This window comes from Lepidochelys kempii, chromosome 12 (assembly GCF_965140285.1).
Source record: "Lepidochelys kempii isolate rLepKem1 chromosome 12, rLepKem1.hap1, whole genome shotgun sequence".
NCBI classification, from domain to species: Eukaryota; Metazoa; Chordata; order Testudines; family Cheloniidae; genus Lepidochelys; species Lepidochelys kempii.
In genome coordinates, this window is record NC_136391.1 from 40,941,940 (window position 1) to 40,965,457 (window position 23,518).

The 23,518-nt window shown below is 51.7% G+C and overlaps 1 protein-coding gene across 2 annotated transcripts in view; it reads left to right on the top strand.

Annotated features, from left to right (window-relative positions):
* The window catches only part of TCF25 (TCF25 ribosome quality control complex subunit), a 28,303-nt gene extending 5,202 nt beyond the window's left edge, over positions 1–23,101 (top strand). For both annotated transcript variants that reach the window (XM_073308281.1, XM_073308282.2), the window contains exons 3-18: positions 1,417–1,491; positions 2,566–2,690; positions 4,941–5,006; positions 6,490–6,572; positions 7,226–7,356; positions 9,935–10,034; positions 11,796–11,889; positions 12,628–12,720; positions 13,991–14,096; positions 14,519–14,678; positions 16,188–16,275; positions 16,893–17,051; positions 19,805–19,895; positions 20,520–20,599; positions 21,307–21,379; positions 22,854–23,101. In XM_073308281.1, the coding sequence (XP_073164382.1) occupies positions 1,417–1,491; positions 2,566–2,690; positions 4,941–5,006; positions 6,490–6,572; positions 7,226–7,356; positions 9,935–10,034; positions 11,796–11,889; positions 12,628–12,720; positions 13,991–14,096; positions 14,519–14,678; positions 16,188–16,275; positions 16,893–17,051; positions 19,805–19,895; positions 20,520–20,599; positions 21,307–21,379; positions 22,854–23,015 (1,686 nt within the window). In that variant the 3' untranslated portion in view covers positions 23,016–23,101. The remainder of the gene's footprint in view (positions 1–1,416; positions 1,492–2,565; positions 2,691–4,940; positions 5,007–6,489; positions 6,573–7,225; positions 7,357–9,934; positions 10,035–11,795; positions 11,890–12,627; positions 12,721–13,990; positions 14,097–14,518; positions 14,679–16,187; positions 16,276–16,892; positions 17,052–19,804; positions 19,896–20,519; positions 20,600–21,306; positions 21,380–22,853) is intronic.
* The last annotated feature ends 417 nt before the right edge of the window (positions 23,102–23,518 follow it).

Here is a 23,518-nt window from a genome sequence, read left to right on the forward strand (position 1 = left end):
TTAGGAAAAACTTTTTCACGGAGGGTGGTGAAACACTGCAATGCATTGCCTATGGAGGTGGTGGAATCTCCTTCCTTAGAAGTTTTTAAGGTCAGGCTTGACAAAGCCCTGGCTGGGATGATTTAATTGGGGATTGGTCCTGCTTTTGAGCAGGGGGTTGGACTAGATGACCTCCTGAGGTCCCTTCCAACCCTGATATTCTATGCTTCTATGGGAGTGAGGTGCCCGGGTAGAGCAGTCTGTTGGGAGGGTAGTGGAATACCTGGATCAGGACATGGTGATTAGCTGTGAAGAGAAAGTTACTGTAGCAGTTATCTGAGGTAAGTGGCTTGTGCCATTCTTACTAGTCCTATATTTTCATGAGGACTAAATTCATGCAAAATGTATGGAAGGGGAAAAAATCACTGGTAGCTTGAAATAGAAATTATTGTCCTTTTTCCCCTCCATTGGACACTTGAATTAATTGCTGGGTTGCTTACAAGGACAGGTCTGTTGTCTTAACAAAGTACACTGATGCATTTGCTTTGAAGATGCACATATGCAGAATTACATGAAGATTTCAAACAGGTACAAGGGAATGCAGGTTAAATACTGGGTTTTGTGGGGCTTGACAGTAGTGCTTTGTTGGGGTTTTTTGGTTTTGGTCTTAGATTAAGAAAAGTGAGGGGGATTGTCAGGGTCGAAGATGGAAAGCAGCTTCACTGTTGTATGCTGTGGAGGAAGCTCATAAGAGAAGGGGCAAGTTAGTTAAGTTAGTTCCAAATTACAAAAACCACGTGATATTTCAGAGGTGGTGGTTCTGGAGCGCTGTCTAAGCTGTGGATACATCTCCAGATACAATATCTGTGTGGAGCCAATACTCCTGAGAATGAGTTTTAGCTCTGTGTGCCCTGGGAAAAGAGTACGCCTGCCTGCCTTGTTGGATAAGACTAGGATCTAAGTAGTTGTACCTAGACAGAGTGGAGAGCCCATATCACCTGTGATGTTTTCAGGCAGCTTTATGTTTCTATGGTAATGAGTGATTTTTGAGATACCCCTGTAAAAGGAAAGAATAAACAAAAGAAATTTTAATTACCACTGAGACTTGGGGGAGCAAAGGGAGGTTAAAACAACTCCTTCCAATCCTGAAGAAACCAGAATGTTCCTTGCTTGATCTTGTATTGAATAATCATACCCAGACACTGGTATGAGAATACGGTTTAACCCCTTAAGGCTGAGAATTGATGGTTGATGCATTTTGTGACCTCTTGCCCTCACCCTTCCCTAATCTTGTTCCCCGTTTCAAGTGTGACAGAAACGGCTCTTTCCTAGGCCGAGCCCATGGCAGTCTGTGTTCATGTTGGAAATGCCACCTCCACCTTCCTTGCTGCCTCCCTCCCAATCACTCACTGGCGCCTGTTGCATTTCTCTCCATAGCCTGTATCAACTAACAAGCCACGGAAGAAAAAAAAGAAACGGAAGAACAAGAGAACTGCAGCTGGTGAGACTCCGGTATGTCTGCATCAGATCTGGGATTTAGCCCCACCCCCTTCTCTCCAGGCTCAGGAAACCTTTGGGAGCGCTCGCCCACATTTGTGAAGTGCTTTGAGATCCATACACAGAAAGTGCTACGTAGTGTGTTGCACTTATTTATTTGGAGGCTGTGATTCGTGTTTCATAGCCTGCATTAGTGTCCCTAGAGCTCAGCTGCAAGTTATTAAAGCAGGAACCGTCAAACCAGCATCTTTCATCTTAATGACTTTTGTGGTGTGGGGGGGTCCTCTGGGATCTTGCTTTTGTGCCCTTCCCTTTTTTCTTTCCCATATCCTCCCAGGCCCTGCGTAACAGTGACTCTTCCTGCTAGGCAGGGCTAGACACTGCTCTCTCTAGCTGCCAGTGTTCCAGTCCCTGGCAAGAGGGCTCACTTGAGAGCAACACTGGTGTGCTGTCCTCTTGCCTTGCCAGGCCTGGGCACTCGCCCCCTGCATAGCGGCAGTGATCTGTGCAGTATGCAGTACTTCAGGGAAGAGGACGGTGTTCCTATCTGAAGCAGGCACTGGCGGCTGACTGTTGTTAGTAGTCAGTATTTACATAGCACTGTAACTTTTCATGGTGCTTTCAAGTTTTAAAGAACTCGTATAGTTGCAGCACCCAAGGGGTTCTAATCTAAATCAAACAAACATAGAACATGGAAATAAAATCACCAGGGAGGGCACAGCCAAGGGTTAAAAAAAGTACAAACTCAAACTTGTAGACACTAAGGCCAGAAGGGACCCTTCTGATCATCCAGTCTGACCTGCCTAGCACAGCCAGAGAATCTCCCCCAGTGACTCCTGCACTGAACCCAATAACTTGTGACTGAGTTAGAGCACTTCCTTTAGCACCACAGCCAGTCTTGAGTTAAAGGCTAAGGATGGAGAGAATAGCCTGAGTCATCGTGTAATGGACGAACAGCAAGGCAAGTGGGAAGGAGCAGCCAGCCCAGAATGGGACTTCAGACAGAAAGACAGGAGTGATCTGTTCTCTTGCGAGCTGGGGTGAGACCGATTCTTTAATGGTTGTGATGTCTTTGCATGGTGCCTTAAGGAAGACGATGACCTGGAAGACATTGACAGCATTCTGGAGAAAATGGAGGATTCCAGTGGGCTGTCGTATGACACCAAGAGTGGTGTAATCGCAGACAGTCGGCCTCTGCTCTACGTAGAGCACAGGTAATGTGCATCACTGCCCGTCTCCCTCCTGCTTTCTGAGGGGGCTTTCTTTGCTCATTGCTCTGAGGTCTTTGAGCGTGTAGGGAACTCCTGTCCCAAGGGAGCTTTGGGAGTCTTGCTGTAAAGTGCTCTCTCTGGCTTTGAGTTGGCACCATGCTGAAAAGGTGCTGCAGCATTGGTAACTGAGGGCAGCTCATAATCTGACCACCTGTTGCTTCAGTTGAAAGGCTGAGTTATTGGTAATGCCTTTGGTGTTCCTCATCCCAGTACAGAGGCACCTCTGAAGAGCTGCCGCAACCTGGCAGGGTAAAGCACCACAACCAAATTAAACTGGGCAGCTGATTTATACCTTGCAGCTGCATCCAGACAGGTTATAATCTTCCTCATTCCAACAACAGTCAGGCTATGTCTACACCACGCGGCTTACAGTGGCACAGCTGTGCCACTAAAGCCTTGCTGTTGTAAGGCATGCAGTGTAGCCACTCTTTGTCGGCAGGAGAGAGCTCTCCCATGACAAAATAAAACCATCCCCAGCACGGGGCAGTAGCTTTGTCCACACCGGCGCTTTTCGTCGGTAAAGCTTTTGTCAGTCAGAGGGGTGGTTTTTTTCATGTCCCTGATCAACAAAAGTTTTACTGATGAAAGTGCAGTGTAGACATAGCCTCAGTGCCAAGCAGAGCATGGTCCATCCTCTGCAGGGGTCTGTATGGTACCATCGTGGCCCCACAGAGCTAACAGAACCAACAGTGAACTTGTCCACGTGTGACCACCACCAAACTGGCTCATCCGCTGATCTCAACAAAACGCTGAGGAACGAAATGGCCACAGATATTAGAGGGGTCCTGTCTCATCCTGGCCGTACCCCACTGTACAGTCACCAGCGTGTTGTGGATGGGTCCAATCACTGGATCCCATGTGCTTCCAAGCCAGGTGGATCAGTAGAGTCTAGTCACTGTTTCTAGTCCTGGGACCATCGGTCGTGCTCCCAGCTTCCGACCTCTTGTCTGGCACCCATCTTTGGGACATGGGGTGCTACTACTCAGCCTCTCTAGACCCTGAACCCAGTGTCTGAGACCTGCTGAGCCCCCCAGTCACTGACACGCTCCTTCAGAGTTCCCCCGACCTGTGGGCACCCTGGACTTCTAGTTGAATCCCTTGGAAGACAGCATGGCACCCAAACTTACCCAGGGAATTTTGTAGTTGCAGCGACTTTACCCTTAGGACACTTGAGTGACAGAGCTATGAAAACAATGAAAGTCCTAAGATGCCCTCTCCACTGGTCTGAGCTCACCCTTCTTGTGAGTCTGAGGTTTCTCAGACCTCTCTTTGCTGCAAGTCCTTATGTGTGGTGCAGGTCCGCTCCCTGCAGAGCAGAAGTACCCTGCACTTAAATAGGGCCCCCTGAGCCATGTGCTCAGGCTGAGAAGCTACAGACCCACCAGGTGCTGGCCCCTCTCCCATGACCCCCTGTGTAGAAATGGGGAGGGGCCGGTCATGGACAGACGGTCAAGTTGTTGGCCCCAGACTGTAGCTTGAATGGTTGTTAGTATTAGTCTGTCAGCCCGGTGTGTCACACCTTTCCTGGGCCGGGAGCTGGCTGGAACGCAGGACAGTGGGTTGGTTTTGGGTGTGTCCAGGGTGGTGCAGTCAGTGTCCAACATTTCCACATACACAACGTGATAGAATTCGTGATTGGATTCGGGCATACACTGCTGTGTCACGTGTCCCTTCCAGGCAGTGGGGTCGCTTGCCCATGCAGAATCTGCTATGTGGATCGAGGACTTGTTCTCCAGGTCTGATAGATTCCTGTTTCCAGCAATTAATTCCAAAGTGTGTACACGATTTGGAAACTGGGGTCCTATGTTTTTCTATTTAGGATCAAGCATAAGTATCCATAAAGCAGCCCTGAACAGAGGGTTCTCTGTTGATGCTTTAGAGTCTAAATTAGTCTAAAGTTTAGACTAATTACACCAATTGCCCTAGAGAGGGCAGCAGTATTATTCCATGACTGAACATAGTCTTTGAAATGTGACCTATGTTCCCTGTAGAAAAACTGGTTGAATCTGAATCTTGAAACATCCTCGCATGGTCCCTAGCTTTGGAGTGTCAGATCACTGATCTGGGCATCAGTGCAGGAGTTTGAAAACAGGTGACTTCAATATTGGTAAAATGGGTGAATGCCGCTTCAGAAAAGCTTGCTCTGGGAATAATTCTTGGTGGTTTTCCTCACCTGTATCTTACATTTTCCAGAAACTTGAATCCAGAGACTGAGCTGAAGAGGTACTTTGGGGCTCGGGCCGTTCTTGGCGATCAGAGGTGAGACCTGAGTTGCAATATTAACTATATTTTCAAAGCATGGATCAGTCTCTCTTCATTTCTAGTGGTACCACAGACTGTACCTCCAACCCTTCTCCTAGACGGGCAGGCTAGAGAGAGTGCCCACAGGCATATTGTTTATACCCCTCTTCCAGGGCTCCTCACTTACTTACGAGTGACCCTTAGGGAGGCAGAAATAATCTTTTTTTTTTTAAAAAAAGTGAAGCACTAGACGTTTGTGTGGAAGAAGGCAAGACTTCACCCAGATTCACACCACATCCTTGCTTTTGTTCCATGACTCTCCTCCCGTTACTGTTACCTGCACTGCGAAAGCACGGTCACTGTTCTGTGTCATTATGGGGCCCTCACATTTTCCTTGTTATTCCTTTTAATTTTTCTTTATCAGTTCTTGCCGCTGTAGAATCTCTGCAGTTTTGCGGGGTGGGGTCAGAGTGGCCCAGTCCCTGCAGCTGGGCTCAGGTACACTTGTGTGCTGTAGACCCAAGGAAGCTGTCCAGCTGTTTCCTCTGCATGTGCTGTACTTGTGCAGGTCTCATTATTTATTTGCAATGTGTTGGGCACCATTCCTGCAAATGAGAAGCTGATGCCCCTTGCTTCAAAGAGCTTGCACTGTGGCTGAGACACATGCATTACAGTAGGAACGCAAGCTCAAAGCGATGGTAGTGATAGCTGGAGAGATCATCTCTGAGAGGCTCTGTGGAAGAAGGGTGCTCATTAAGAAGGAATTTGAAGGCAGAGAGGAGGTGACTAGTGCAAGGGAAGAGGGAAACGTTTCCAAGTGTGGAGGATTGGCTGTGTTCCTGGAAAGATAGCCCGGGTTTCTTAGCTCCTCCTAATCACTGATCCTATACACATCTAAGTGAGCTGTAGCTCACGGAAGCTTATGCTCTAATAAATTGGTTAGTCTCTAAGGTGCCACAAGTACTCCTTTTCTTTTTGCGAATACAGACTAACACGGCTGTTACTCTGAAACCTGTACACTTGTGTCTTGTGAGTCCAGCCAGAGAGTTTGAGACCCGCTGGCATGGGTCCTGGAGAGAAGGTTGGATTGGACTGACTGACAGGGGATGGCTCTGCGAACTGGGAGTGGGAAGCTGTTCCAGGGGCAGGAGGGAAATTGGCAAAAAGTGGGAGCTGGGGAAGGGAATCAATGGAGCGGAGAGGCTGACAGGCCAAAGCCTAGGTGGAAGCTGGAGTGCAGCCATGCAGAGCCTCGAAGGGGCACCTGAGAATGTTCAACTTGATAAAACTATAGCAAAAAACACCAGGGCAAGGGGGAGACCGTGGAGGGATTTGATTAATTTCCTAGTGCTGCAGTGAGATGAGATGTTGGATCTCTTTGTCCCAAATCCAAGCACTGGAGAGCTATCATCTGCTGCCGATCCCCACACTTAGCTTTGGTCCTGTTCCATAGCGTGTGTCCTGTACGTAGAAGCCATGATGTAGTGTTTGGTTCCCACAGGCCACGGCAGAGGCAGCGTCAGTACGTTCGCAGCACGTGGCTGACTGCTCCCAAGGACACCTGGCCACGCTACAGCAAAACAGGCAAGTTCTTCCCGGCTCTCGGGTGAGCCGTCGGTCTCTCTGTCGAGTCCATGGGAGCACTGAGTTCCAGCCCTCTGTTTGGAACACACCTCCACTTCCTGGTTTTGCCCACACGGCTGTTACTAGCGCCTGGTTAGTGTGCAGAGTGCAGCACGCCGAGGCCAGGCTCCCCTCCCTGCTAGAGCAGACAGCGCTGTTTGTCCGTGCTGGGGCATGCCCTCCTTACTGCACTGCAGAGAGGCCTCCGAGGGCTCTTAAGTGTCATGGTGTAGCTTAGTGTTTTTCAGAACATTTTTCCTCCTCTGAAAGGTCCTAAGGTACGTTTGTTTCCTTCCTTGAACGTTTCTTCCCTTGGATGGCCCTGCTGGCTGATCAGAGGCATGCCTGGGAGGGCCCTGCTGCTGGGGTTTTTGGAAGTGGGGGGCGGGGGGAGAACTTGGAAGCATTTGCCCTAAGGGGGAAGTCGCCTAGATGAGCTCTGAATGCATAGCTAGTCTGAAAACAGTCCTGTTGTGGCCCCAGTGATGTGAATGGGCTTCCTTCACCCCAGTGCTACCAGCTCTGCGCGGGCAGTGAGAAGCTAATTCTTCCTGGTTGGCAGAAGCTGCCCCTCTCTTCCTGAGGGAGCAATGGCTGTCCATGTGCACCCCTAGGCATTGCCATGAGGCTGCTGGAGACAAGAAGAGGAGTCCAGCACTTCACGTTTGAGCACCATCGAGAGTACCAGCAAGTGCAGTTCAAGTTCCTGGATGCAGTGGAGTCTCTGGACCCAAACAATATTGTGGTATGTCATAAAAGAAGGATGCCCGGAGCATAGCCACCAGGCCAGGTGCAGCTGGCGGAACTGTACGATGCCACCTGCACCCCATTACCTTGACTGTGGGTGTGTGGCTAAAAGTCCCAGCCTTCATTCTACTGAGCTATGCTGCTAGGCACTGTAGGCTGGGGCACGTCATCTCCTGTGCACCGGCAGCTTGGCTCACGACCGGGCTGGGCAAACCTTTTGGCCCGAGGGCCATATCTGGGTATGGAAATTGCATGGCGGGCCATGAATGCTCACAAAATTGGGGTTGGGGTGCAGGAGGGGGCGAGGTCTCTGGGGTGGGGCCAGAAATAAGTTCAGGGTGTGGGAGGGGGCTCTGGGTGGGGGGAGGGGGGCTGAGGGCTCCAGCTGGAGGTGCGGGCTTGGGGACGGGGCTGAGGATGAGGGGTTTGGGGTGTAGGAGGGTGCTCCAGGCTGGGACTGAGGAGTTGGGAGGGCAGGAGGGGGATTAGGGCTGGGGAAGGGGGTTGGGGCACAGGAGGGGCTCAGGGGTGCAGGCTCCAGGCAGCACTTACCTCAAGCAGCTCCCGGAAGCAGCGGCATGTCTCCCCCTCCAGCTCCTATGCGGAGACATGGCCAGGTGGCACTGCACACTGCCCCGTCTTCAAGCCAAACCCCTGCAGCTCCCATTGGTTGCAGTTCCTGGTGAATGGGAGCTGCAGGGGCGGCACTTGGAGCGGGGGCAGGATGCGGAGCCCCCTGGCTGCCCCTATGCGTAGGAGGAGCCGGAGGGGGGACATGCTGCTGCTTTTGGAAGCTCGAGGGCCGGATGTGGCTCAAGATCCCCTGCTCAAGATGGAGTATTAATTGGTGAGATGTGTAATCTCCCTGGACCACAGCTCTGCTGCTTGCTGATCCGTGTCATGCAGAAGAGGTGAGTGCCAGGGCTCCTGGCAAGTTGCCAGCATGTCCCTGGGCAGATTTGAGGCCCTGTGATTGAGACAGTAGATGGGTCTGCATGGAGCATTCATTCTAGGTAGCCATTGAGACCAGACCTCCCGAATAAAGCTCTATTGTCTTCACTCTTCAGCTGGGAAAGTCAAAAATACTACAGAGGGGAAAGTGACCTTTTAGGGCAGGATCTAAAATAACAACCGCTTTGTTTATAAAAACTAAATTGCATGGAAGAAAAAAAAGTGTACCCTTTCCCTGGTATGTTGGTTGAACAGTCCCTGCACTGAAGCATTATTGAGCGTGTCCAAGCTAATTACAGCGGATGGCACCATTTATAGCACTCAGTAACAAGCTTACAGTGGAATTCTTCTGGGCCCTCATGCAGTATAATTGAGACATGCTTTCTCTGGAAGCCCTGCCCTAAATGAGCACATGTGAGCATTTAAGAGACTTTTTTTAAAGGGGCCATTGTCCAATAAATAAGGTTCTTTCTGATCCCCTAATGGATCCTTGTTTCCATCCCCTTTCACTTTCCTGTCCTCTTGTGCTAGTTGCTGTTCTCCTGAGCTTGACAGCTCTGCTTATTAGCCAGCCCCCAGGATCACTGTTAAATGGTGCAAGGCACTTCCTCCCTAAGCGTGCTCAACTTGAGAGCAAGAAGTCTGGGCCTGGGTCAAAGCTGGGTCTTCCGTGTAGCAGTGCAGAGCCACCTTGGCCTGCCATGTAACAGTGGGGTTCCACGGTGGTGCACATCACCCCCATGCAGTGCGCATGTTCCACCCCCCCAATTGGTCAGCACTGTTGTAGAGTCTGGACGGTATGTCTCTTTCCTACAACTTTCTTCTCTTCCATCTGTCAGCTGAATCAAGGTGAAATTTAACAGGACTGGGTGGTTCATAATGCCAAAATATCTCTGTTTATCTGTGACATTTGTGATGCTTGCAGAATCTTAGGCACCGCATCTAACCTGATCCCATAGAAAAAACATGATTTGTGTAGGTCCTATTAGTAGTGAAACTTTCCAGTTCTCAGCAGTGGAGTAGCTGGATTTCATGGGAGAACCTTTTAAATTTTTAGTGCTAGGAGCAGTTTCTCCCATTGGATTGACACTGGGCACTCTGTTACTATGGAAACTGGGGCCATGTGAGTACCTAGAACACTGAGAGGTCAAAACAATGAGTGTGTAAGGGGAATCTAGGTGAATGCTGCAGCCGTTACATACCCAACGATAATTCTTGCAGCCTTGACCATTCACATCCTTCTACCGAGGCGGGAACATTGGGCAGAACACTAGGAAAAGCGGAGTGGCATCTCCCACAGATGGGTCTTATGTGCTGTCTGAAGGGGCTACCCCAACCCTACTCTGTAGGATCAGCACTGAGCGCCATGTGATGGCCTGGGATCTGATCCCATTTCCTTCAAACCTGGAGGCAGGCATGCAACCAGCTGAGCCTCACTGACACCTCTATAAGATTAATTTTCTAGTGCCTCCCTTCTCCCAGCGTTCTGGTTCCCAAGTCACTGCACAGTGTTTGCCATCCTGCCGCCCTCGCAGTGTGTGACTCCCAAGGTCCCATGCACAAAGAAGCAGCATGTTATGTAAACACTTAATCCAACCCAGCCCACTTCTCCTGTCTGCATGTAGCTTTTGCTCCAGATGAACCCGTACCATGTGGACTCGCTGCTGCAGCTCAGTGAGGTGTGTCGAATGCAGGAGGATCAGGAGATGGCCCGAGATCTTGTAGGTGAGAATTGGGAGTGAGGAACTAGTGGGCAGGTGATGTGGGACTGCACTGCTGCGTGCCTTGACAGTGCTCGTGGTTAGTGTGACAGCAGCTGAGAGAGAGGGGCCCTGCCAGCTCTACAATTCTTTACGATATCTGCGGCTTCTGGCTACTTATGCCAAGGTAGGAGGGATTGTGGTTCTCCAGTTTTCCTGACTTGTGAGCCAGCTCACAAGTCTCTCCGGGGTTGTGACTTCCAGTCTCTCCTTGTCTCCTAGCTCACACAGTTCTTTCCAAAGAGTAGGTGAGTGCCACAAGTACTCAGCCATGCACCATCCAGCTAGTTACCTACGTTCACTGGGGAGAGAGGAAATTCAAGGCATCTTGCCATATCCCAGTGTGACAGAACACAACTGATCAGCCCCTGCCACTAGAAGTTGTATAGGAAGAACACAGTGTAGGCAATAGCATTTGAGCTCTGCAGCGTAATTACCATTTCTCATTAGAAACGGACTCTTCAAACCCCCATACGTGACTGGTCAGTGTGCGGCAAGCCAAGGTGTGAACCTACAGCACACCAGCTTGTCACTCAGTCACGTCCCATTTGGGTGCAGTTTGGTGGGTGCTGGTCAGTGGGAGGAGCAGGGTTTGGCCAGACATGAGACCTTTGAGGATGGCAGAGGGCGAAGGGGGACTCTCAGAGGACCAGCCCCTCCAGAAATCTCTGAGGAGGCTGGATTGTGATTTTCAGTGGATAGGAAATGTAGCTGTTGAAAGATCAGGGGCTTCCAGAGTCTTCATCCAACTCCTTGGTGCTGGCCTGAAGCTAGTGGACCTATATGGGTTGAGCACTGGGAAGCACGTCTGATCTTAGCAAGTTTCTGAAGTGTAACAGGGTGCCTGTTCTAAGCCCTTCGGTAGGAATGCAGGGTTCAGTGTACCGAGACCTGGCAGTGGGATTCAGGGTCACTGCTGAGTCGTGCTGGTGGGCAGGTCCAGTGAGGACAGAGGAGCTCTTAGATGGGGAGTTCTGGAAGGCAGCTTATACTGAGTTCTCTGCTCTGGTGTCTTGTTGCCAATACAACCAGACCTCAGAAAGGGGCAATAACTCAAAGTCCATGTGTGCCGCTGAGAGCAGGCTGGGGACTCTGCCTGGTCCGGGGATGTTTGAGTCCCCGCCGCATGGAAAAGAGAGTGCTGGGTGTGATCCGCAGACCCAGACACGTGCAGATAATGATAGTCTTATCTTCAGTGAGACAGAGTTACTGGCGAGCCGGGGCACTGCTGGAAAACCAGCACTGGGCTGCTGCCGATTGGAAGGTATCAGATGGAGGCGATACCAGGCCCCACGGGCTAGAACAGAATCTGCGGTTTTGAATCCCAAGATAGCTGTGCAGTTGGCTCATCCTTGAGCCCTGAGCCCAGGCCTCCTACCGATAAATTTTTGTTCAAAATCCTAGCACCCAAAACATAGTTCTGGGGAAAGGTGGCTTGCCCACAGTCCTCTGTGCAGGACAGATACAGCCTAGCAGGCATGTTCCACTTGTCCCTGACCTGCAGAGTAACTGGGCTCCCTCAGCCTTTCAGGTCTGCTGAGACTGCCAAACTAATCACTGGTGTGGCCGTGGCCCTTGCTAGGAAACTCAGACTGCATGGTCTGTGGGCTGTAGGCCCCTGAGCAGCCATTTGTCAGTGGTGTCCGGGGGGCTGGATTTGACTGCCACATTGAGAAGTGGGGGTGAGGTATGGCCATTCCCCTAATAGTGCTTGTGTTGTGTGCAGAGCGAGCGCTGTACAGTCTGGAGTGTGCGTTTCACCCTGTGTTCAGTCTCACCAGTGGAACCTGCAGGCTTGATTACCGGAGACCTGAGAACAGGTGAGGACCTCCCAGCCTGTCCCTCTTCTGTGCATGGGGTTGGTATGGGGAAATGAGATTCAGCCTAGAGGTGGTTCTGAGTGTGCTGTTCACCCTCATTTAATGTCCAGCTAATCAGAGCCCCAACTTCTGCACCTGGGCAGGAAATCCGTCAGGAAACAGCAGACGGATGCAGAAACTGCTTGCCCCTCAGTACCTTGAATTTGCTCGTGCTTCCAGTTCCAACTTGATGTCAGACTTCTTTTTGTCACAATTCAGGTGCTTCTCCAACTCTGACATTAGTACCCACCCCTGCAGTTCTCCAACATCTGTAACTTGAAAGCCATGAGGAGTTTGTGGCAGCTGCTGTGGCTGCAGATCGTGGCTGCTGTAAGCCTGGGCAGTCAAATTGGAACAGAATCCCTGACTCCCTCTCCTGTCTTCCAGAGCCCCTGGCCCCAGCTCTGTACCGTCCTGGGGAGTATAGCCTGAGTTCGGGTTCCCCAGCTCATCCCATTCCATACAATCCAAGAACTCGGGACGGAGACATGGACCAGTTCCTGGAAAAAGGAGTCAGGACCTGGCTGTCCACATTCCCACCTGGAAGGTCTTCAGCTAGAAGAAGATACCTGGATCTGCCCTTGGCATTCCGGGTAGCCGGGTTCAGGCCCAGTGTTTCCCCTTTTCAGAAGTAGCAGGGTGATGTGGTTCTTTTCTGCCTGTGTATTTTTCAACGTGTTTCTGCTTTGGCCTTTGCAGAGCTTTCTACCTGTCTCTCTTCAAACACATGATCTTCCTGGAGAAGAGAGGCTGTCCCCGTACAGCCCTGGAGTTCTGCAAACTTATCCTGAGGTAAAGAGCGGTGCTGGGCCCTTCTAGTTTGGGCTCCCTTCGGGGGAGTGTGTGCAGAATCTGTACAGCATCCCGGTTGGGCTGGTGCTGAGATTTCTGGTTGCCCATAGAGTGCAGGCTCTGAACACCACACGGGCCTTGTCTGCACCAGGCTTGGCAAAATTTCCCACCATTGCAAGTCCATCATTGCCCAAAGGCCCTGGTGTAGATGTAGCCTGAGCGGTTCCTTGGGGGCAGGTATTGGGCAGAAAGGAATTTCTCCTGCCTCACTGCTCTGCTGCTGCTTTTGACAAGTTGGAGGGATGCTGGGTAGCCCAGGCATGGCCATGGAGTTCAGTGCAGGCCTTGGCTGACGTTCCGCCCGGTGGTCTGGCTGATCAGATCCAGGTAGAGCCTTGCACACCAGGACCTGTCTTCCCAATGGGCTACACCTGTAATGATGAGTCTGACTACAGTCTGCTCTGACTGTGTGCTCGGCCTCCTGGCCGTTAGCAGTGGGGTTCCACGGTGGTGCGCATCACCCCTATGCTGTGCGCTGGGCGTTGCAAGGTCTGGGAACCAGAGATCAGTGTTGGGTCTGACAGCAGACTCTGCCGGCTGCCTGGGCTGTCTCCGGGCTCTGTGGGACAATCGGCACACTTGGTTATTCCATAGCTTCTGACGCCAGAAGGGACCTGTGTGATTGTTTAGGGCAGCTGACCTGCATAACAGGGCATAGAATTTCCCTGAATTACTTCCTGCTTCAGGTGCAATAGCTGGGATTGAACTAGTTCAGTGTTTCTCAACCTTTTTGATACCAGGGACCAGCTTGCTGCCTTCCTAAAGTGTCAGGGAGATCTCAGGACTGGGGCTGGTCCACAGACCGATCGTTGAGAAACACTGAGCTAGAGCAGAACAGTTTACACCTCACCTTCAGCATTGACAGGAAAATTGTGCTCTGTACCTGTACTTTTCTCTGCAGACGGCTTGGACTCTCTTTTGGGCAGGCTCCTGCTCTGTCCCCCTCTAGGCCCACAGACTTGTTCTGTATCTGCCTGGTCCTGTGCTTCCTAGCCCTGGCTAGATGCTGCCTTGTCTGAGTGGCCTTATTGTCCTGCCACATGGCAGTGATTGTGCTTCCCTCATTGGTGCCATCCCATGAACTGTGACCAGTTTGTGGGGCTGGCAGGTTGAGTCTTAAGCCAGCAGTCCGGTCTGATTTTGAGTGAGTAACTCTATCATGAGCTTTTGTAATGCTGCTCCTCTGGTTCATCCCCTCCCCCTCTCCTAGCCTTGATCCGGAGAATGACCCGCTGTGTGTGCTGCTGCTTATTGATTTGCTGTCGCTCCGAGCTAGAGAATACGCCTTCCTGACACGCATGTTCCAAGAGTGGGAGGTGAGTTGGCAGCCGGCTCCCCTGGCAGGAGGTGAGCGGGAACTGGACAAGAGCAGATTCCTGGGGCTCCACACCCTTCAGTGACCTGTCTCGGCGAGTGCTGGGCTGAGAAGGGAGGGCAGCTGCACCATAGGGGACGAGGGCCAGGCCGCTTGTACCAGAACTGCAGACACTGACTGGAATGTACCCTAAGATACCAGACTTGGCTCTCTTGAACCAGGGGTTTCGAGTGCTGTATAAGCAATAGTGTGAGTTTGGTATCACTTTGTCCATTGTACAGATGTGCACACTGAGGCACAGAATGGGAAGTAATTCTCCAGAGGTCGTGCAATGAGAGGTGGTACCCCCAGGAGTGTAACCGAGCAGTCTTGAGACTAGCACCAATGTTACCATTGCCTGGGAAATCTTTCTTTCATCTGCAGGGTCACCGAAACTTGTCCCAGCTCCCAAACTTTGCCTTCTCGGTTCCGCTGGCGTATTTCCTTCTGAGCCAGCAGGAAGAGCTCTCGGAAGTGGAGCTAAGCCAGGCACAGGAGAGAGCTGCCCACCTTCTCCAGCATGCGCTGATCATGTTCCCGAGCGGTAAGTGTGGTGGCAAACAGCCCCAGAATGTCTGGTTGAGGATTTATGCACACAAACAACGGCCAAACTCTCAGTGACTGAAGACAGACGTATTATTCCTGTAATGGAGCAGATGGCCCTGCCCCTTCTCAGTACAGAGACGTGGCTCTCAGGCACTAGGTCCCAAGATGCAGTGCAGCACAGTCCCTCAGGTCAAGGTGGAGTGTTCCATGTTCGGTCTTTAGTCTGTGCAAGTGTTGATTCCCAGCTGATGGTGAACGTGGCCTTATGCCCCATGCATCAGATGGCAGTGGGGCTATAGAAAAGACTGTAGAACTTTATGGGCAATATTTGGTGCCCTCAGCCTTCAGTATGTTAGAAAGGGATCAGTAACTGTCCGTGTCTTCTCCCTCCCTCTGCTGTTCCCCTCCTATCTTGCACCGCACTCGGTGCCTCTCCCCCATGTATAAATATACACATCACATGTGCACAGGTTGGGGGCAGGAGCACAGATTCTGTGTCATCACAGGAAGATGCTTTGATCCAGATTTACTGTCTGTTCCCTCTGAGGCACCGTTACACTTTAGATGCTCTGTTTGTGGCTCCTATCACATCCACTTTCATCCATCCATCCACTTTCTTCTGTTCCAGAGAGGAGCCATGTAGCGCCTCTGGGCCAGGAGGGGACATAGATTGCCAGAACTGATTTGCCTTTGCAGGCAGGAATATGCATCTCTCCCTGAACAAAGGGGTTCAGTTTGTGTTGACTCTTGACATAACCCATCCTTTCTGCTGCTGGTCATGAGGACGAAAATAAAACCTGTATTCAAGTTCAAAGGCCGGCAGTGTTAATGTCACGACATTGTACCTTATTCCTTTTGGCATTTCATTAAATGCTTATGCAAAGCTCTGGACAGTGATTTAAAAAAACACAACTTGAAACATTTTGTGTAGCAGATGTAGCATCACGTAGATGTAGCTATGTGAACAAAGGTCCAGTTTCTGCTGTCTGCTAAATATAATAAAATGTGCAACAGAGTCTTCAGCCATAAATTTGGACGTTGTCCTCTTCCTATGTTTCTGGTGCTTGAGGCCTTGTCTACACTTACCAGGGGATGAACTCCTGGTGATCGATGCATCAGTGGTCGATTTAGTGGGTCTAGTGAAGACCTGCTAAATCGACCGCAGATCGTTCTGCCGTGGACTCCGGTACTCCACTGGAATGAGGAGCGCAAGGGGAGTCGACAGGAGATGCTCTTCCGTCGACATCGCGTAGCGTGGCCGCCGCGGTGAGCAGATCTAAGTATGTCGACTTGAGTTACACTACTAACGTAACTCAAATTGCATAGCTGAGATCGGCTTTCCCCTGTAGAGCAGACATGGCCTGATTCTAGAAAAGCACCTGCTCTCCCCAGCTGGCCTTTGTCCCAGTTCTAGGAGCTCTTTGCAGCCGCTGGCACTGGGGACCTGGTAGGTCTGGCAGTCCCTGTCTGTGGTGTGCTGAAGGTGGATGCTGATTTTCTCTTGCAGTTCTTATGCCGTTGCTGGATCGCTGTAGCGTGCAGCCAGACTCCAGGGTTGCTTCACATTCTGTTTTTGGACTCCAAGCTCAGATAAGGTAAGAACTGCCCAAGCTTTTCAACGGAAGGAATCAAAGCTTCGCCTTGCACTGCTGGCGGGTTTCTCAGCTCGTTCTGCAGTCTGCATGTCCAGGAACTGAGGAGAGGAGTAACTGCTTGTCCCAGCAGGGAGTGGGAGAGGGAGAGAGGGCTGTTTGCTCATGGGAGGCACTTGGGTAGCAGGCTGATGGGGACCCATAGGAGAGCCCAGATAGATAATGCCCAGTAAAAACCCCCAGCTTAATGTAGGTAGGCCACAGGTTCATCTTGGGCCTTGCAAGTGTCTGTGTCTGCTGCAGCAGACACTCGTGTGTGCATGTGACCTGGGCAGGCCGTCTCCTCCGGGTGCTTGTCTGGCTCTGCGGCTTCTGTGCCCTGTGGTCATCTCGCTGCCCGGATCTCAGGGAAAGGTGGGGCGCTTTCTCATCCTTTCCCTGTCGGGGCTGTTCTGGGAACAGCACTCCGTCTTTCGAGACGCAGTAAGCTGGTGGAGGCTGGTGCAAATAGGAAACACAGGAGATTGCAGCTCGTTGTTCAGTGTGAGAATCTGAGACAGGCCTCCGGGTGGGCTGGGGTGAGCAGTGCCTGCTGTGTGTTAACGCTCTGTGTCCCACAGCCAGCCTCCTGCCTTGAACCAGCTGGTCTCCCTGTACGTAGGAAGGACTCACGCCCTGTGGAAGGACCCTGCCGTCATGGCCTGGCTGGAAACCAATGTTCACGAAGTATTACGGAGGGTGGACACGAGTGATCCAGCGGTGGAGGAGTTTGCGCAGAAGTGAGTGCGGTTGGCTGAGGCCGACCGCTCTTCCGTACCAGATAACCTAGAACCTTAGACCTTCAAGATAGAGGCACTGAAACGCTCTGACGAGGGGGGATCTAGATTTAGATAAAAGAGCCTTGTTGGTCTTGGACCCTATCCCAGGCCCAGAATGCTGCGTGCAGTCTGGCATGTGGAACTTCACTGCGCAAGCAGTCTAGACCTAGCCACGCCAGTGATAAGGTGCTGGAGGTGCTGTTCCCTGTGCCCCTTGGAACTTGCCTCTTAGCTGTGGAGGAGTTCTGTGCCAAACTGCCGATGGCACCTTGGTGTCCCAGGCCTTTGAGCCCTGAGCTGCACTGAACTTCCTTCAGCTTGTCCTTTAGAGTGTGTAAAGGCTGGGTCCTGTCCCCTCAGGGTGGACTGGGGGGAACCCCCAAAAGTAGCCAGGACCAGCAGTATCTGAACGGCCAAGTACTAGACCAGAGGTGGCCAAACTGTGGCTCACAAATCACAGGTGGCTCTTTTACCATTAAAGTGCAGCTCACCGAGCCCTCCCAACCCCTTTATTCTCCACCTACTGGTTGTGGGAAGCTCAGGACCTCTGCCTTGCAGCAGGGTGGTGCGGTAGGGGCTTTTGCCCAGTGGGGCGCACCTGCCAAGGCTCGGGGCAGCAGGTGTGCCCTGGCTTTCGAACTTCTGAAGATTGTCATATGTAGCTCAGAGGGCCAGTAAGTTTGGCCACCCCTGCGCTAGACAGTGTGCTTTTGTTCTAATATGATTGTCTCTGGATAGCAGACAACAACTCCCAGCTGCTCCTGAGACCTTGCTTAACTGGGCAAGGGCCGCCTGAGTCTGGGCAGCCAAGGAGGCTGCCAGTCTGGGTTCAGACATGTCCTCCTCCACCTCTTCCCCTTTCACTGACCCCAGCACCCATGCCTTGGTCTCATGGCTTCTCTCTCCCTCGCAGCTGCAATTCCTGCTTTCCTGCAGCAGTTTCAGGCTAGATTGTGCCTTGTTTGCAGAATGAGTGGGACTTACCTTGTCCCTCATCTTTCTCGACAGTGAGACTGAGCTACTGGCGTTGATGAGCCCAGTGCTGTCAGGCTACTCTTGTACCGTGTATGCAGTGCACGAGTGAGCTACCCAGCATCATTACAAATTACAGCATGCATGCCACCAAATAGCTCATTTCTCTGTCCCATCGGGGTTCCCTGGGCTGCTTCCCAGCGATCACATACCACTATGGGTTAAAGCACCTTACCAAAGAGGAAATCTTCCCGCCTCCAGTTAAGGTAGCACGTGTTACGGAGCCATAAACCCTTGGAGCTGTACAGACGTTTGTCTAGACCCCGGTGTCCCTGCATTGGCCTGTAGGCAACTGTGTGGCGTCGCTGGTGGCTGTACATCTTGTTGGACAAACAAAGGCTGCATTGGACTGGTGTTACTAAACGTGTTGATTACAGTGGTGCCTATGGCCAACTAAGAAAGGGGCCCCATTGTCCAAGATGCTAGACAAACACTGGAGCAACCAGTCCCTGCTCAGACAGACTGGGGGGTGGAAAGGGGTATGTGCAGGCAGAGTGAGCAGTCGATGGCCTCTAGGATCCCCGATTTTTGTGGGGTTACTTAGAGGGGTCAACTGAAGGGAAAGAGAAGTGAAGGTAGAGGGGAACACTGCCTGGGTCCTAGTGCCCTCCAGGGTTAGCAGGGGGTGGGGCCTCCTCTGCTGTTCTGGGTCTGGGGGAGGGATGGCCCCATTTTATGCTCTTGCCAAGTAGCTTCTGCAGGTGCTCCCACTGGTGGGAGAAATTTTGGTGCCAGGAAGGTGAAGTCTTAGTGAGATAGGGGCCAGCGTGGAGGTGAGCTGAGAGTCAGGGGTTCTCAAACTTCATTGCACCGTGACAACAAAAATTACTGTATGACCCCAGGACGGGGAGCCAAAGCCTGAGCCAGCCCAAGCCCTGATGCCCCTGTTGGGGGACTAAAGCCCAAGCCCCACCACTCTGGGCAGGGTGACCAAAGCCCAAGGGCTTCAGCCCCAAGCTGGGGGTCTGTGACCTGAGCCCCACTGCCCAGGGCTGAAGTCCTTGGGCTTTGGCCCCGAGCCTCAGCAAGTCTAAGCCAGCCCTGGCGACCCCATTAAAATGGGGTCCCAACCCACAGTTTGAGAATCGCTATATCTGTGGCTCAGTAGAAGGTCCCATTCTTTGCTTTCCTTGCTCTGACTCTCACCTGGCTGTCACCAGGGCCTTGGAATGAACCTGAGAAGCAGATGGATTTCCTGCTAGCAAAGACTGTGTGTGTGTAGGCCGCTCCCTCCTTGGCAGAGAGTGACCAGGCCAGCTGGGGGGAGCTCTGACCTTGTCACACTGCTGAGGGCAGGGATGTGCTCATCATAGGCTGACTTGTGAGGCAGAGACGGGCAAGGTGTGGGTAGGGTGAGCACTTTGAAGTAGGGATTGGAATGCAGCGGGGGGTGAGGGGTGGGACTGTTGGGGCATCTCAGCAGCGTTCCTTTGAGGCCGCTTGGCTCCCTTGGTCTGGTGGGCTTGCTGGAGAGCACCACCCAGGTGGTATCTGAGCGTATGGCCGCTCTCACCAGGACCGGTGCAGCCACTGAATGCCAGGCGAGGGAGGGTCTGATGAGCACGGCACATCCCGTAGGAGGCTGGGATGAAGCTGACGCTGCCACCAGGGAATGCAAACCCTGTCAGTGCCGTAGTGCATTGTGGTGTGCGTCAGTGACGCCCTTCCCTGTCCGCCCTTAGGCGCAAGGTGCGGTACCAGAGCGCCCCCAGAAACATCTCTCGCCATGTGATTCTCTCGGAGCTGAAAGAAGCCACGGCAGCACTGCCCCTGGTGAGTAAAAATGGGGCATTGTGTCCTCAGTGTCACGCGTGCGTCATGGCCCCCCAGGTGCTCCCTTTGTGCCCCCCGGCCATATCAAACCAAGCCCAGTGGGGCTCTTCAACGGAGACATTGGTCTTCTATACGTCTCTGCCTGTCCCATTGCTCCAGAGCAGGCTTCGCTCTCTGTGGAGCACCCACAGAGAACCCCTCCTCCGGTAGCTGGGCGTTCTGGGCCAGGCCAAGTGCTGCAGCAGGCAAGGGGGAAGCCAAGCCAAAAATAGGTCCCAGGCTTAATAGTGTCACAAAGAAATAGCCTCAGCCCATTGCACCAAGGCATTGCCGTGTGTATTCCCTGAGCGCCTCGCCCCAGGGGTGGGCATAGGGGTGTGCTGCAAGTGTTTGATTGTGGGGGTACCCAGACTTGTCCTGCTATGCTAGGGCAACTGGGGCCATGACACGGCTGCTGTGATTGTCTTAATGCTACATGGGACTATGTGCCCGGGAGGACTTATTGTCCTAGGTCAGTTGTGTGCCTTCTCTGCCCATGCTGGGTGACATGGTTGCTCCATTAGACAGGAGGCATGAGAAGTTAGTGTTTTGACAGGGGTCTGATTTTTGTCCCTTGTTTTGAAGGAAGTGACATCCCAGCCCGTAATGGGGTTTGACCCCCTGCCTCCCTTGGACTCCATCACTTCCTATACAAGACCAGAAAGGTATTTCTCCACTTCGGATTCATGTCTTTCTGCATAGCTCAGCTGTTTGCTTTAATAAGTGCCCAGGCACACAGCGGCGTGGACGCTAATGAAATCGTGGCTTGGAGTAAAATCTTCCTCCATCTGAGAACAGTAGAACCATTAGTTTGACTTACAGCGCTTAATAAGGGGTATGAACCATACAGACAGGGGTTGTGTCCTGCCACTTTTGTGGGGTGGTAGCTGTCTGTGGGTCACCATCTGAGACAGTCCGCAGAGGCCACTCAGTATTAGCACTGCTTCAAAATGTCACTTCGCATCAATCTCTCTGAATGAGGCAGGGATCCCTCCAGGTGGGGTTTGGGATAGACGCCATGAGGGCAGGCTGTTTTGTATCGAAGCTGCTCTGTTGAGTGTCATGCACATTGCAAAGGTGTGCAGAAATCTGACCGCAGCCTGCATCCCTGTGGAAGTGCTCCTGCCTCAAGTAGAGACTCACTAAACTGGGGGTGGTAGAATCCAAAGAAAAGTGAATCTCAGCATTTTGTTTCAGGTAATCCTACCCCAACCTGGCACTGGGCTTATGCAAAGCTATGCATTGCTAGAGAACAAAGTGAGATTGTACAGGAGCTGGGGGTCTTCGTGCAAAGCTGGGATGAGTGTGGGAGAGTCAAATACAAATGTCCTTTGTTTCACTGAATGGGATTGTTTGGGTTTTTCTCTTCCAGGACAAATCATCCATCCAACGAAAGCACTTTATCTCTCTTTTTTCGATCATTGTTGCCAAATTTTACCTTACAGGTATGTTAAATGAACCTATAGCACATGTGTACTAGCATGTGTGTGGAATTCCACACCGAACCTTCCTACACAGCGTAGTATTGTGCATGCAAGCAACCCATTGCACCGTTAGCTGGAGGCTACGTGTGTAACTACCACTGTTAAACACACACTTTCAAAATGTCATTCAGTCTTCGTTCTCAAATACGAACACGGGGAGGATTTTGACCTGGGAAGGGGCCTGTCTTCCTCAGTTGCAAAAAGCCTTTTCATCCAGTGTATCCTGGAACATCTACATTTAATGTCTTGTGTCAGTCAATGAAATCCGAAGGCAGCAGTTCGGGTTCTTGCCCTTTGTAAGGTCTGTTTGCATGCAGAACGTGTGTGGGAATCTTCCTTTCCTTCAGTGTGTTCGAGCGTTCTCATCCCTGCAGCTGGTGAAGGGAGTATTCTGAAGAGCATAAGTTAAAGACAGGCTGCTTCCATTCTCCAAGAGAGCTGGGAGGTCAAATCACGAGTGAGGAAGTACCACCGCAGCAGTCATGTTAGCAGTGTAACTACCCTCTAATCCGAGAAACAAGGAGGCCGAGTCACGGTTCATGTTGAAATTTTGACTGCAAGCTGCACTAATTCTGTAGAATTGGTTGGGTTTTTGAAGCAGCTTCTAGATCTCACCGCTGTGCTGGCGGAGCTTGTGAATAGCTGTAACTAGCTTCTTGCATAAGGACGCTGCATCCTGATTTTAGTGCTGAGCTTGTGACAAAACGTAACTGCCCACTCGCTCCTGTGTTTTCCAGTGCTTTTTAGATTAAAAACCAGCAGAGACCAGTCTTGGTGGTAACTATTCATAGGCCAGGCTGGGTGTTTGAGATCCACCATATCAATTAGCCCCCCATAGTTGGGGGAAGACAACAGCTCCCTTTCTGAAGCTGAACTGTGCTTTTTTTTAACCACCATGTAATTAAACCAGCTGAAGGAATTCTGCACCATGGTTTGAAGTGAGTTTATAATAACTGAGTGTGGAAGTGAGTTTATAATAACTGTTTTTGCTCCCTTAACTGTAGCAGTTGCTGTAATACCTTGTGACTTCACAGCACGTCCTCAGTGCTTCACAGCCATTAGAGAGCAAACTTCACAACAGTTGTCCTCCCTCTTGCTCAGATGAGGTGCAGAAAGGGGACATGACTGTCCTTCAGAAATAGAAATCACATCTCCTGACTCTCAGGCTTGTGCTTTGACCGTGCTTGCTTTCCCTAAGTGGTCTAAAATTCTAACACTCTCTTCCTCAAAAGCTGCTCAGGGCGCAAGTGCTTTGAGGCAGAACTGAAATGACTGACTCATAGTGCAAGTCATTCATTGATTTTATACCCTAGGGCAGCCTGAAATCTGAATGCCCTGATTCTTGTGGGTTTAAAGGCCAAGCCATTTTGAGCAGTTCAGCGCTGGGGGCTCTCGATCTCCCTGTTCTCACTACGTGCCTTGCGCTGTGTTGCAGGGGGAGGTCAGACAAGATGGAGATGAAGAGGCTGGAGCTGGGCAGGATCTAAACCAGGGTGTGAACAGGCTAATGGCAGCCATGCGGGACATGCTGGCGAATATCCAGTTCCAGGAGCCTCCGCGAGACGAAAATCCCGACGGAGATGCGGACTGGGATTGAAACCAGACCAAGCCCTTTACCCACACAGTGCTATGTAATTATGTTCCTGATTTGTGGTGCAATGTAATAAAGTCACACAGAGCAGAGAGGCCGGGTCCTTGACGTTCCCTGCTGCTTTGTCCACGGGAAATGGGCCCAGTTTTTTTCTGGATTTAAAAAGCCCTTTTTAGTCTCTCCATAACTTCCAGCCTGCTGGAGCTGGAGTCCTCTCAGGACACTGCTTTGGAGGGGCGAACCCCGAGTCCAAACTGCTGCTGTCCCCTCCCTCCTGCCCGCCTTCCATGCCACACACAGGCCTTAATGAGTAAGATTCCCCTTGACCCTCGATTGCTACCGCCCTCTTCCACAGCTGGCAAGTGGTCAGGGTGACGACTGGCCCCACGCTACCTGTTCTCTGCCTCCACCGCGGGCATTGTGTGAGGAGGAGCCGGCTGCACCGCGCTGCTCTAGGCTAGTGCGTCAGCAGGGCCAAGAGTCGCTCCCTCTGCAGCCAGAGGTGTCAG